The sequence below is a fragment of the Eucyclogobius newberryi genome, unplaced genomic scaffold (genome assembly GCF_026437365.1).
Source record: "Eucyclogobius newberryi isolate DKJ021-1_F unplaced genomic scaffold, fEucNew1.0.hap1 SCAF_20, whole genome shotgun sequence".
NCBI lineage: Eukaryota > Metazoa > Chordata > Actinopteri > Gobiiformes > Gobiidae > Eucyclogobius > Eucyclogobius newberryi.
The window spans coordinates 2279682-2293078 of record NW_027315835.1 but is presented as its reverse complement, the minus strand read 5'-3'; the positions used below and the strand labels follow the sequence as shown (position 1 = coordinate 2293078).

At 50.8% G+C, this 13397-nt stretch overlaps 1 protein-coding gene across 1 annotated transcript in view; it reads left to right on the top strand.

Annotated features, from left to right (window-relative positions):
• LOC140369413 (glutamate receptor ionotropic, delta-1-like) overlaps window positions 1-11394 on the top strand; it is a 15489-nt gene extending 4095 nt beyond the window's left edge. Inside the window, exons 6-15 of the mRNA XM_072456764.1 lie at window positions 1428-1529; window positions 1659-1781; window positions 1862-1936; window positions 3809-4136; window positions 4230-4368; window positions 4587-4782; window positions 5007-5173; window positions 9025-9262; window positions 10065-10187; window positions 11067-11394. Coding sequence (XP_072312865.1) covers window positions 1428-1529; window positions 1659-1781; window positions 1862-1936; window positions 3809-4136; window positions 4230-4368; window positions 4587-4782; window positions 5007-5173; window positions 9025-9262; window positions 10065-10187; window positions 11067-11378 — 1803 coding nt within the window. The 3' untranslated portion in view covers window positions 11379-11394. The remainder of the gene's footprint in view (window positions 1-1427; window positions 1530-1658; window positions 1782-1861; window positions 1937-3808; window positions 4137-4229; window positions 4369-4586; window positions 4783-5006; window positions 5174-9024; window positions 9263-10064; window positions 10188-11066) is intronic.
• Window positions 11395-13397: the final 2003 nt, after the last annotated feature.

Genomic DNA, 13397 nt, shown 5'->3' with positions numbered 1-13397 from the left:
TCATGTTTCGCTCGACAAAAGGACTCGACTCCGACTTTGTTCAGACAAAAACAGACGCGCGTCACACATTATGTTCCCCTGGAAACATGAGTCTGGAAGAAGCGTGAAAGTGGAAAAGGGCAAGATGTGGTTCTAGTCCTGGTTTAGTCCTGGTTTAGTCCTGGTTTAGTCCTGGTTTAGTCCTGGTTTAGTCCTGGTTTAGTCCTGGTTTAGACCTGGTTTAGTCCTGGTTTAGTCCTGGTTTAGTTCTGGTTTAGCCCTGGTTTAGCCCTGGTTTAGACCTGGTTTAGACCTGGTTTAGTCCTGGTTTAGTCCTGGCTTAGTTCTGGTTTAGCCCTGGTTTAGACCTGGTTTAGTCCTGGTTTAGTCCTGGTTTAGTTCTGGTTTAGACCTGGTTTAGTCCTGGTTTAGACCTGGTTTAGACCTGGTTTAGACCTGGTTTAGCCCTGGTTTAGACCTGATTTAGTCCTGATTTAGTCCTGGTTTAGTCCTGGTTTAGTCCTGGTTTAGTCCTGGTTTAGACCTGGTTTAGTCCTGGTTTAGTCCTGGTTTAGTCCTGGTTTAGACCTGGTTTAGTCCTGGTTTAGACCTGGTTTAGTCCTGGTTTAGTCCTGGTTTAGTCCTGGTTTAGACCTGGTTTAGTCCTGGTTTAGTCCTGGTTTAGTCCTGGTTTAGACCTGGTTTAGTCCTGGTTTAGTCCTAGTTTAGCCCTGGTTTAGTCCTGGTTTAGTCCTAGTTTAGTCCTGGTTTAGACCTGGTTTAGACCTGGTTTAGCCCTGGTTTAGTCCTGGTTTAGTCCTAGTTTAGCCCTGGTTTAGTCCTGGTTTAGTCCTGGTTTAGTCCTGGTTTAGACCTGGTTTAGTCCTGGTTTAGTCCTAGTTTATCCCTGGTTTAGTCCTGGTTTAGTCCTAGTTTAGTCCTGGTTTAGACCTGGTTTAGTCCTAGTTTAGCCCTGGTTTAGTCCTGGTTTAGTCCTAGTTTAGCCCTGGTTTAGTCCTGGTTTAGTCCTGGTTTAGTCCTGGTTTAGACCTGGTTTAGTCCTGGTTTAGTCCTGGTTTAGTCCTGGTTTAGACCTGGTTTAGTCCTAGTTTAGCCCTGGTTTAGTCCTGGTTTAGTCCTAGTTTAGCCCTGGTTTAGTCCTGGTTTAGTCCTAGTTTAGTCCTGGTTTAGACCTGGTTTAGCCCTGGTTTAGACCTGGTTTAGTCCTGGTTTAGTCCTGGTTTAGTCCTGGTTTAGACCTGGTTTAGTCCTGGTTTAGTCCTGGTTTAGACCTGGTTTAGTCCTAGTTTAGCCCTGGTTTAGTCCTGGTTTAGTCCTAGTTTAGTCCTGGTTTAGACCTGGTTTAGCCCTGGTTTAGCCCTGGTTTAGCCCGGGTTTAGCCCTGGTTTACTTCTTGGTAAAGCTGCGTTTGTTCTCCCGTCCTGTAGTTGGCGACATGGGACTCGGTGAATGGTTTGAACGGGAGCCTGAAGGAGAGTCGCATCGAGCACGGCATGATGGGCGTGACCGTCAAAGTCGCCACGCTGCTGGTGAGTCACAGAGACACGCCCACTTTGGCCTCTCCTGCTGTCCACGTGGGTCACATGACCCCAGGTCACATGATGCAGATGACAGTATATTTCATCTCTATATTTGCGGTACATTTTGTGTGTTTGCAGGAGGATCCGTTCGTGATGGTGGCAGAGAACATACTTGGTCAGCCCAAACGGTACAAAGGCTTCTCCATCGACGTTCTGGACGCTCTGGCCAAAAGTCTCGGCTTCAAATACGACATTTACCAGGTTTTAAACGAGCGTCACTATCAGGACAAGTATTCTACGTACTTCAAATACTTATATTCAAGTGAACTGCCACTTTTCAGGTGAGTGACAGTAAGTACGGCTCTCAGCTCCCTAACGGAACCTGGAACGGGATGATCGGGGACCTCATCAACAAGGTACGGTCTCTCCTAACGCACGGACAGTAGAGTTTAACCAGACAACACCAGTCTCTCCTAACGCACGGACAGTGGAGTTTAACCAGACAACACCGGTCTCTCCTAATGCACGGACAGTAGAGTTTAACCAGACAACACCAGTCTCTCCTAATGCACGGACAGTAGAGTTTAACCAGACAACACCAGTCTCTCCTATCGCATGGACAGTAGAGTTTAACCAGACAACACCAGTCTCTCCTAATGCACGGACAGTAGAGTTTAACCAGACAACACCAGTCTCTCCTAATGCACGGACAGTGGAGTTTAACCAGACAACACCAGTCTCTCCTAACGCACGGACAGTAGAGTTTAACCAGACAACACCAGTCTCTCCTAACGCACGGACAGTGGAGTTTAACCAGACAACACCGGTCTCTCCTAACGCACGGACAGTGGAGTTTAACCAGACAACACCAGTCTCTCCTAACGCACGGACAGTGGAGTTTAACCAGACAACACCGGTCTCTCCTAACGCACGGACAGTAGAGTTTAACCAGACAACACCGGTCTCTCCTAACGCACGGACAGTAGAGTTTAACCAGACAACACCGGTCTCTCCTAGCGCACGGACAGTAGAGTTTAACCAGACAACACCGGTCTCTCCTAACGCACGGACAGTAGAGTTTAACCAGACAACACCGGTCTCTCCTAACGCACGGACAGTGGAGTTTAACCAGACAACACCAGTCTCTCCCAACGCACGGACAGTAGAGTTTAACCAGACAACACCAGTCTCTCCTAACGCACGGACAGTAGAGTTTAACCAGACAACACCAGTCTCTCCTAACGCACGGACAGTGGAGTTTAACCAGACAACACCAGTCTCTCCTAACGCACGGACAGTGGAGTTTAACCAGACAACACCAGTCTCTCCTAACGCACGGACAGTAGAGTTTAACCAGACAACACCGGTCTCTCCTAACGCACGGACAGTAGAGTTTAACCAGACAACACCAGTCTCTCCTAGCGCACGGACAGTAGAGTTTAACCAGACAACACCGGTCTCTCCTAACGCACGGACAGTAGAGTTTAACCAGACAACACCAGTCTCTCTTAACGCACGGACAGTAGAGTTTAACCAGACAACACCGGTCTCTCCTAACGCACGGACAGTAGAGTTTAACCAGACAACACCAGTCTCTCCTAGCGCACGGACAGTAGAGTTTAACCAGACAACACCAGTCTCTCCTAACGCACGGACAGTAGAGTTTAACCAGACAACACCAGTCTCTCCTAGCGCACGGACAGTAGAGTTTAACCAGACAACACCGGTCTCTCCTAACGCATGGACAGTAGAGTTTAACCAGACAACACCAGTCTCTCCTAACGCACGGACAGTGGAGTTTAACCAGACAACACCAGTCTCTCCTAACGCACGGACAGTAGAGTTTAACCAGACAACACCGGTCTCTCCTAACGCACGGACAGTAGAGTTTAACCAGACAACACCAGTCTCTCCTAGCGCACGGACAGTAGAGTTTAACCAGACAACACCAGTCTCTCCTAACGCACGGACAGTAGAGTTTAACCAGACAACACCAGTCTCTCCTAACGCACGGACAGTAGAGTTTAACCAGACAACACCAGTCTCTCCTAACGCACGGACAGTAGAGTTTAACCAGACAACACCGGTCTCTCCTAACGCACGGACAGTAGAGTTTAACCAGACAACACCGGTCTCTCCTAACACACGGACAGTAGAGTTTAACCAGACAACACCAGTCTCTCCTAACGCACGGACAGTAGAGTTTAACCAGACAACACCAGTCTCTCCTAACGCACGGACAGTAGAGTTTAACCAGACAACACCAGTCTCTCCTAATCACTCCTCAGAAAGCCGACATGGCGGTCTCTGCTCTGACCATCACCCCGGAGCGGGAGAGCGTGGTGGACTTCTCCAAGCGTTACCTTGACTACAGCGTTGGGATTCTGCTGCGCAAACCCGTGGAGCGCCTGGACATGTTCTCGCTGCTCGCGCCCTTCGAGCCGTCCGTGTGGGCCTGCGTCGCCGCCTCCATCCCCGTCGTCGGCGTCCTCATCTTCCTCCTCAACCGACTGCACGCGCTCCGGAACGCCAACTCCCAGAAGGCACCGGGGCAGGGCGAGCCCGGCAGCCTCCACAGCGCCATCTGGATCGTGTACGGGGCATTTCTGCAGCAAGGTCAGGCTTCGGGCTGGTCCCTGGTGTTAGCTCATGTTTCAGGTGGAGTTATGGGTTGCCCTGGTGACGGTCAGAGTTTGGTCCATGTTTCAGGCGCAGACGGCGTCATCGGCTCGGTCGCCCTCAGGATCGTGATGGGAAGCTGGTGGTTGTTCACGCTCATCGTCTGCTCCTCGTACACGGCCAACCTGGCGGCGTATCTCACCGTGTCACGCATGGACCACCACATACGGTGAAACTAAAGCACCACATACGGTGAAACTGAAACACCACATACAGTGAAACTAAAGCACCACATACAGTGAAACTAAAGCACCACATACAGTGAAACTAAAGCACCACATACAGTGAAACTAAAACACTTTGGAAGTCCACCTGGACCAAACCTGGACCTGGACTTGCGTTCCGGGACTTTCCAGGACCTGTGTGACGGTTCCACTTGCGTTCCAGGACTTTCCAGGACCTGTCCCGGCAGTTGGACCTGGACTATGGGACGGTCAGAGACTCGTCCGTCTACGATTACTTCAGGCTCAAAGGGACGAACCCTCTGGAGCAGGACACGGCCTTCGCTGAACTCTGGAGGACAATGAGCCGCAACGAGGGGAAGGACTTCAGTGTGTCCAGCCCCTCAGAGGGCATCAAGAAGGTACTGACCCTCTGACCCTCTGACCCTCTGACCCTCTGACCCTCTGACACTCTGCTCCTCTGCTCCTCTGACCCTCTGACCCTCTGCTCCTCTGACCCTCTGACCTGACCCTCTGACCCTCTGCTCCTCTGACCCTCTGACCCTCTGACCCTCTGCTCCTCTGACCCTCTGCCCCTCTGCCCCTCTGCTCCTCTGCCCCTCTGACCTCTGACCTCTGACCTCAGGTGAAGAAGACCTCGTATGCGTTCCTGTGGGACTTGGCGGTCCTGGAGTACTCGGCTCTCACAGATGATGATTGTTCTCTGACCGTGTCCGGGAGCAGCCCGAGCTCCAAAGGCTACGGCATCGCTCTGCAGCACGGGAGTCCTTACAGGGACCTGTTCTCCCAGAGGTACTGCTAATGCTAATGCTAATGCTAATGCTGCTAACGCTGCTAACACTGCTAATGCTGCTACTGCTGCTAATACTTCTAATACTGCTGCTAATGCTAATGCTAATACTGCTAATGCTAATGCTAATGCTAATGCTGCTGCTGTTGCTGCTATTGCTACAGCTACTGCTAATGCTAATTCTAATGCTACTGCTAATACTGCTACTGCTATTGCTACAGCTAATGCTAATGCTAATGCTACTGCTAATACTGCTACCGTTTCCACTGATGCTAACTTATGTGTGGAGCGTTGGCAACAACTGTTTCCTGTTCATGGAACTCACTTTGTCCAGAGCCACAATCTGATATTTACAGGTCATAAAGCGTCTGACATTAGCATTAGCATTAGCATTAGCATGACATAAAGAGAGGTTCAAATGCCACACACTAGCTTTAGCCGCGCCCCTTGTCCTCCCCTCGTCCTCCCCTCGTCCTCCCCTCGTCCTCCCCTCGTCCTCCCCTCATCCTCCCCTCGTCCTCCCCTCGTCCTCCCCTCGTCCTCCCCTCGTCCTCCCCTCGTCCTCCTCTCGTCCTCTTCTCGTCCTCCCCTCGTCCTCCCCTCGTCCTCCCCTCGTCCTCCCCTCGTCCTCCCCTCGTCCTCTCCTCGTCCTCTCCTCGTCCTCCTCTCGTCCTCCTCTCGTCCTTTCCTCGTCCTCTCCTCGTCCTCCTCTCGTCCTCCCCTCGTCCTCTCCTCGTCCTCCTCTCGTCCTTTCCTCGTCCTCTCCTCGTCCTCTCCTCGTCCTCCGGCGTCCTCCCGCGTCCTCCGCTCGCCGCTCGCTCCGGGACTAATTTGAGGAAAACAAAAGCGGGATCAGCGCCTCGTTGAACAGAATTCACATCGTCCCCGCGAGACGAAGACGAGAAAAACGAACAAACATTTAATTTTCACATTTTAATTGAGATTCGTTCGTCGATCGTTAATCTTCTTTTAACAAGACGACGTCAAGTGGAAACTAAAATAATCTTTAACGCGTTACTCGACTTAAACCAGGTCTAAACCAGGTCTAAACTAGGTCTAAACTAGGTCTAAACCAGGACTAAACCAGGTCTAAACCAGGTCTAAACCAGGACTAAACCAGGTCTAAACCAGGTCTAAACCAGGTCTAAACCAGGTCTAAACCAGGACTAAACCAGGTCTAAACCAGGACTAAACCAGGACTAAACCAGGTCTAAACCAGGACTAAACCAGGTCTAAACCAGGTCTAAACCAGGACTAAACCAGGTCTAAACCAGGACTAAACCAGGACTAAACCAGGTCTAAACCAGGACTAAACCAGGTCTAAACCAGGTCTAAACCAGACTCGACTTACCGGTTAAATAAATATTAAAGGTGGAATGGACGATTTTTTTCAGCAATTTTTTTTATCATATTTCCTCGTGTCGTGGATAAATCATTTGTCCTGCCACGTGTCAATCATAAAACGCACCTGTCGCTCACCTGCAGCCGCGTGCAGTTCGTCCTCACGTTTCCGCGTGCCTAAGCGCATTGATCTATCAGAATATAGTTCCCTCAGTGTACGGGGCAAAATGAAGACGGAGAAAGACAGTTCGAGCTGATGCAGAAGTGACAGAAATCTACTGGAGACGAGAGATGTGATGCGCTCCGTCGCGCTAATAAACAAACACATGTGTGTTGTATCAGTCCACACGGGGGAGTGGCATGTGCACGGGGGAGTGGTATGTGCACGGGGGAGTGGCATGAGCACGGGGGAGTGGCATGTGCACGGGGGAGTGGCATGTGCACGGGGGAGTGGCATGTGCACGGGGGAGTGGCATGTGCACGGGGGAGTGGCATGTGCACGGGGGAGTGGCATGTGCACGGGGGAGTGGCATGAGCACGGGGGAGTGGCATGAGCACGGGGGAGTGGCATGTGCACGGGGGAGTGGCATGAGCACGGGGGAGTGGCATGTGCACGGGGGAGTGGCATGTGCACGGGGGAGTGGCATGTGCACGGGGGAGTGGCATGTGCACGGGGGAGTGGCATGTGCACGGGGGAGTGGCATGAGCACGGGGGAGTGGCATGAGCACGGGGGAGTGGCATGTGCACGGGGGAGTGGCATGAGCACGGGGGAGTGGCATGTGCACGGGGGAGTGGCATGTGCACGGGGGAGTGGCATGTGCACGGGGGAGTGGCATGTGCACGGGGGAGTGGCATGTGCACGGGGGAGTGGCATGTGCACGGGGGAGTGGCATGTGCACGGGGGAGTGGCATGTGCACGGGGGAGTGGCATGTGCACGGGGGAGTGGCATGTGCACGGGGGAGTGGCATGAGCACGGGGGAGTGGCATGAGCACGGGGGAGTGGCATGTGCACGGGGGAGTGGCATGAGCACGGGGGAGTGGCATGTGCACGGGGGAGTGGCATGAGCACGGGGGAGTGGCATGAGCACGGGGGAGTGGCATGTGCACGGGGGAGTGGCATGAGCACGGGGGAGTGGCATGTGCACGGGGGAGTGGCATGTGCACGGGGGAGTGGCATGTGCACGGGGGAGTGGCATGTGCACGGGGGAGTGGCATGTGCACGGGGGAGTGGCATGTGCACGGGGGAGTGGCATGAGCACGGGGGAGTGGCATGAGCACGGGGGAGTGGCATGTGCACGGGGGAGTGGCATGAGCACGGGGGAGTGGCATGTGCACGGGGGAGTGGCATGAGCACGGGGGAGTGGCATGTGCACGGGGGAGTGGCATGAGCACGGGGGAGTGGCATGTGCACGGGGGAGTGGCATGAGCACGGGGGAGTGGCATGTGCACGGGGGAGTGGCATGAGCACGGGGGAAATCGCCGAAAAATCGTCCATTGCGCCTTTAATAAATGAACAAAACTCAGAAGTGTAAATGAAGATGAAGCTGAAGAGCGTCTGTCGTGTTCAAGTTTGATTATTTATCGATTCTTAAACGACCTTTAGCTTCTTTATTGGTTTTAGCCCAAAATGTCCTAAATAAACACTCACAAAGAAACAACGATCGTCTCCACACGTCCTCAAACCGTCGCCCTAAAACCAGCGTTAGCATTAGCGTTAGCGTTAGCGTGACCTTTCGACTCGTTTATGTGAGTTATGGACTTCATTAAAGACAAAATAATCAGCGTTTTCCAGCCGCGGCCTAATTTACTGTTTTTAATCAAACCGATGGTGCAGCAGAAAACACACTGAAGGTCGCCACGGAAACGAGACAAAACGTGGATTGAATTGTGAGCTAGCATGGCTGCCTTAGCGCTAATGCTACGACCGGGGACGGAGAGTTAAAGACGAACAAAGGTTTGAAATGTTGCTCTGAACGCACTGGGAGGGGCCACTGGGAGGGGCCCCTTGTGTCCTTCAGGATCCTGGAGCCTTGTTCTCACCTTCTCTCGTGTCCTTCAGGATCCTGGAGCCTTGTTCTCACCTTCTCTCGTGTCCTTCAGGATCCTGGAGCCTTGTTCTCACCTTCTCTCGTGTCCTTCAGGATCCTGGAGCCTTGTTCTCACCTTCTCTCGTGTCCTTCAGGATCCTGGAGCCTTGTTCTCACCTTCTCTCGTGTCCTTCAGGATCCTGGAGCCTTGTTCTCACCTTCTCTCGTGTCCTTCAGGATCCTGGAGCCTTGTTCTCACCTTCTCTCGTGTCCTTCAGGATCCTGGAGCCTTGTTCTCACCTTCTCTCGTGTCCTTCAGGATCCTGGAGCCTTGTTCTCACCTTCTCTCGTGTCCTTCAGGATCCTGGAGCCTTGTTCTCACCTTCTCTCGTGTCCTTCAGGATCCTGGAGCCTTGTTCTCACCTTCTCTCGTGTCCTTCAGGATCCTGGAGCCTTGTTCTCACCTTCTCTCGTGTCCTTCAGGATCCTGGAGCTGGCCGAGCGCGGCGACCTGGACGTCCTGAAGCAGAAGTGGTGGCCTCGCTCCGGCCGCTGTGACCTGTCGCTGTCGGGTACTCAACCCGTGGGGCGCTCGCTCAAACTGCACAGCTTCACCGGCGTCTTCTGCATCCTGGCGGCCGGGCTGCTGCTTGCCTGCATCGTCGCCGCCCTGGAGGCCTGGTGGAGGAGCTACAGCTGCAGAGGCCGCGCCCACAGAGAGGTCTGGTACAATCGCTCTTCACCTCCGTTTCTCTCTTTCTCTGGGATGAAGCACGATACAAAAGCTCAAAAGTTCGGCTTCGTGAGTTTACGTTCCGTTAATCCCACTTTGATCCGAACTTAATCCCGGTTCTCGTTCTCGTCCCTTTGATTCCAAATCTTTTCATCCCGTTTTCCTGGACCTGGAAACAGTGAAACTCATTATCCTGCAGCTGGAAGAAGCTGCAGGATAATGATGATGATGATGATGATGATGATGATGATGATGATGATGATGATGATGATGATGATGATGATGATGATGATGATGATGATGATGATGATGATGATGATGATGATGATGATGATGCTTCTTCTTCTTCTTCTTCTTCTTCTTCTTCTTCTTCTTCTTCTTCTTCTTCTTCTTCTTCTCTCTACGTTCCTCTTCCTCTAACCCTGCTGAGAGAGAAGAACGTGCAACACGCTCAAGGTCTTCCTCCCACCCTCTGATCTCTTTTGGGATCAGTCTGTGGGATCTCAGCTTCCTGCAGTTCTGCTCAGCGGCCTGTAGAGGCCACTACGAGAGGAAACTACAGCTTTCAAAACCTGTTCAGAAAAGTACAATTATCAAAGTACTCCAAGTCTGTGTACTTGTAGATACTTTCTGGTACTCTGTAGTAGTACTCTAAGTCTGTGTACTTGTAGATACTTTCTGGTACTCTGTAGTAGTACTCTAAGTCTGTGTACTTGTAGATACTTTCTGGTACTCTGTAGTATTCTGTCCGTTCAGTCTTTTGAAGGCTCTGTCCTTGCGCCCTCTGCAGGACAAAGAAGTGAACTTGGAGCAGGTGCATCGTCGCATCACGAGTCTTCTGGACGACGATTTGGTTCACAAGCAGCTGCCCGGCCCCTCCCTCGAGATCTCGCCGCAGGTACGCGCCATGCAGGTACTCCCCCTTTAAATCTCACCTTACACACAGGTACTCCCCCTTTAATTCTCACCTTACACACAGGTACTCCCCCTTTAATTCTCACCTTACACACAGGTACTCCCCCTTTAATTCTCACCTTACACACAGGTACTCCCCCTTTAAATCTCACCTTACACACAGGTACTCCCCCTTTAAATCTCCCCTTACACACAGGTACTCCCCCTTTAAATCTCACCTTACACACAGGTACTCCCCCTTTAATTCTCACCTTACACACAGGTACTCCCCCTTTAAATCTCACCTTACACACAGGTACTCCCCCTTTAAATCTCCCCTTACACACAGGTACTCCCCCTTTAAATCTCCCCTTACACACAGGTACTCCCCCTTTAAATCTCCCCTTACACACAGGTACTCCCCCTTTAATTCTCACCTCACACACAGGTACTCCCCCTTTAATTCTCACCTTACACACAGGTACTCCCCCTTTAATTCTCACCTTACACACAGGTACTCCCCCTTTAAATCTCACCTTACACACAGGTACTCCCCCTTTAAATCTCACCTTACACACAGGTACTCCCCCTTTAAATCTCCCCTTACACACAGGTACTCCCCCTTTAATTCTCACCTTACACACAGGTACTCCCCCTTTAATTCTCACCTTACACACAGGTACTCCCCCTTTAAATCTCACCTTACACACAGGTACTCCCCCTTTAAATCTCACCTTACACACAGGTACTCCCCCTTTAAATCTCCCCTTACACACAGGTACTCCCCCTTTAATTCTCACCTTACACACAGGTACTCCCCCTTTAAATCTCACCTTACACACAGGTACTCCCCCGTTTGACCCCTCCATCTGTGTCTCTCTGTGTTTCCTCGATGCAGGCGCTCACCGTCAGCTCGTATCTCCCTGGCGACGGCCCGTCCTCGGTCTCGACGCTGCCCCTGCCTCATCACGGCGGGTCGGGGGGCACACTGGGTCGGCCTCTGCCCCCCAGCCTGCCCCCGGCCCTGTCGCACCTGTCCGCCTCGCACCTGTCGGGAAACCTGTCGGGAACGCTGCAGCAGTGCAAGCACAGAGCGCCCAACGGGGGGCTGTTCAGGCAGAGTCCCGGGAAGAGCGTGGTGCCCATGTCGTACCAGCAGGGGGCGCCGCGGCCCGACGCCATGGACCCCGCCCACAGCACCTCCATTTGAGACGCTTTTGTATCAGTCACAGACTCGAGAGGAGGAGTCGCCTCCATCTGCACTCAACCAGGAAGTGTCCTGGAAGTGTTCTGGTAGTGACCAGGAAGTAACCAGGAAGTGTCCTGGAAGTGACCAGGAAGTGTCCTGGAAGTGTTCTGGAAGTGACCAGGAAGTAACCAGGAAGTGTCCTGGAAGTGACCAGGAAGTGTTCTGGAAGTGTCCTGGAAGTGTTCTGGAAGTGACCAGGAAGTGTTCTGGAAGTATTCAAGAAGCGTTCTCGCGGCCCCAGCTCGGGACCCGGCTCAGGCTTCGGCTCGGGCCCCGGCTCAGGCTCGGGCCCTGGCTGAGGCTCGGTCCCCGGCTGAGGCTCGGGCCCCAGCTCGGGCTCAGGCTCGGGCCCCGGCTCAGACTCGGGCCCCGGCTCAGACTCGGGCCCCGGCTCAGACTCGGGCCCCGGCTCAGACTCGGGTCCCGGCTCAGACTCGGGCCCCGGCTCGGGCTCAGGCTCGGGCCCCGGCTCAGGCTCGGGCCCCGGATGGCTCCGTGTCGAGTGCAGATGGGGGAGCGACTCGTGTACATTTGCTGTAAACATAATACTGTAAAATCTGTACAAAACGCCGTGAGATAAAATGTATTTTGAATATTTTCCATTTTTGAAGTTATAAAAAAATCCCCAAAAATGATATTTAAAAAACGAATAATCATAATATGAATAATACGTCTCTATATACGACTCTTTGTACATTTTGTTCTATAAATATAAATTCATGGTGTTTTTTTGTTTTTTATAATAAAGTTCAGAATTGAAACGATGTCGACACAAAATCTGCTGAAATCTCACTTTATTTATGATTATTTATGTTTGTGTCTTTTTATATGAATGTATATTATCATTTTTGGGATGATTGTGGCTTTGCAGGACAAGTTTAGATTTGATAAACATTGGTCTGGGTTATTTTGATAAATCATTATTATTCTTATTATTATGTGAAAATAGTAATTAATATCGGAATAATTATTGAAACGTTGAGAAACTCAAAGTGGAATAAATTGTGCTCCAAATGAGCAAATCATAGACATATTTTAAACTAAATATTTGGGTTTAAACGTTTCATAATAATCAATATCTCTTTTTGTTTTTAACCATGTTTGACATTCAATTGATAAAACAATAAGAGGAAAAATGTGCAAAATGAAGTGAACCATGAAAAGATGATTTATAATGATTTAACTTTGTGTTTCTCCCAAAGACGTGAGCAGTGGGTTTGACAAATAAATGCAAATAAAAGATAGTTTTATAAGATGTAATGTCATAAGTAAAAGGAATATTGTTGTTGTTAAACAGGTTAAAGATGGATCAAGAGCAAAGGTGATTTCAACATTCATATTCAGCTTTCCGTACAATTCTTGTCCTTTAAACTCGCACCTCTTCCTTTACTTTGGCCTCTCAACTTTTAGAACTTAAACTCAGGCGTTCCCTCATCAGGATTTGTGTTAGCGCTCTGTCTACTGGCAGCCGGGGGAATAACCTGGGGAAATAAACAAAAGCTAGCTCTCCCAGACATGCTAACGTGAGCGTGCGGTTGTAGTGAAGGTCTGTGATGGTTTGCGGCGTTCAAAACGGCTCAGGAGACGTAAACGAGCTCGTTAACATGAAACAAGGAGAACGTTTGATGAGGCACAAAGGTTAAAAAGCGGTAAACAGAGGAAAAGTACATTTTGCAGGATTTATGTCCTTTGGGATTGTTCAAATCTGGACCAGAGAAAAACTATTTTTGCTTTTACATTTACGTTTTTTAACCATTATGTGTTGGACATTTTTGGATTTTGTGAAGTCATTGCTTTGATCAGAATATAAGTGTGGCAGAGTGGTTAACCTGTCCAGACTGTGGGTGTTTTGGGCCAAACCAATGATGAAATGACTAAATATTCATGTTTCTTTAATTTGTACAAATAAATTCCATAAAATGTTAATTTTGTTGGACTGGATACGTTTTCTTCATCGCTGACTTCATGAAACGTTTTCCA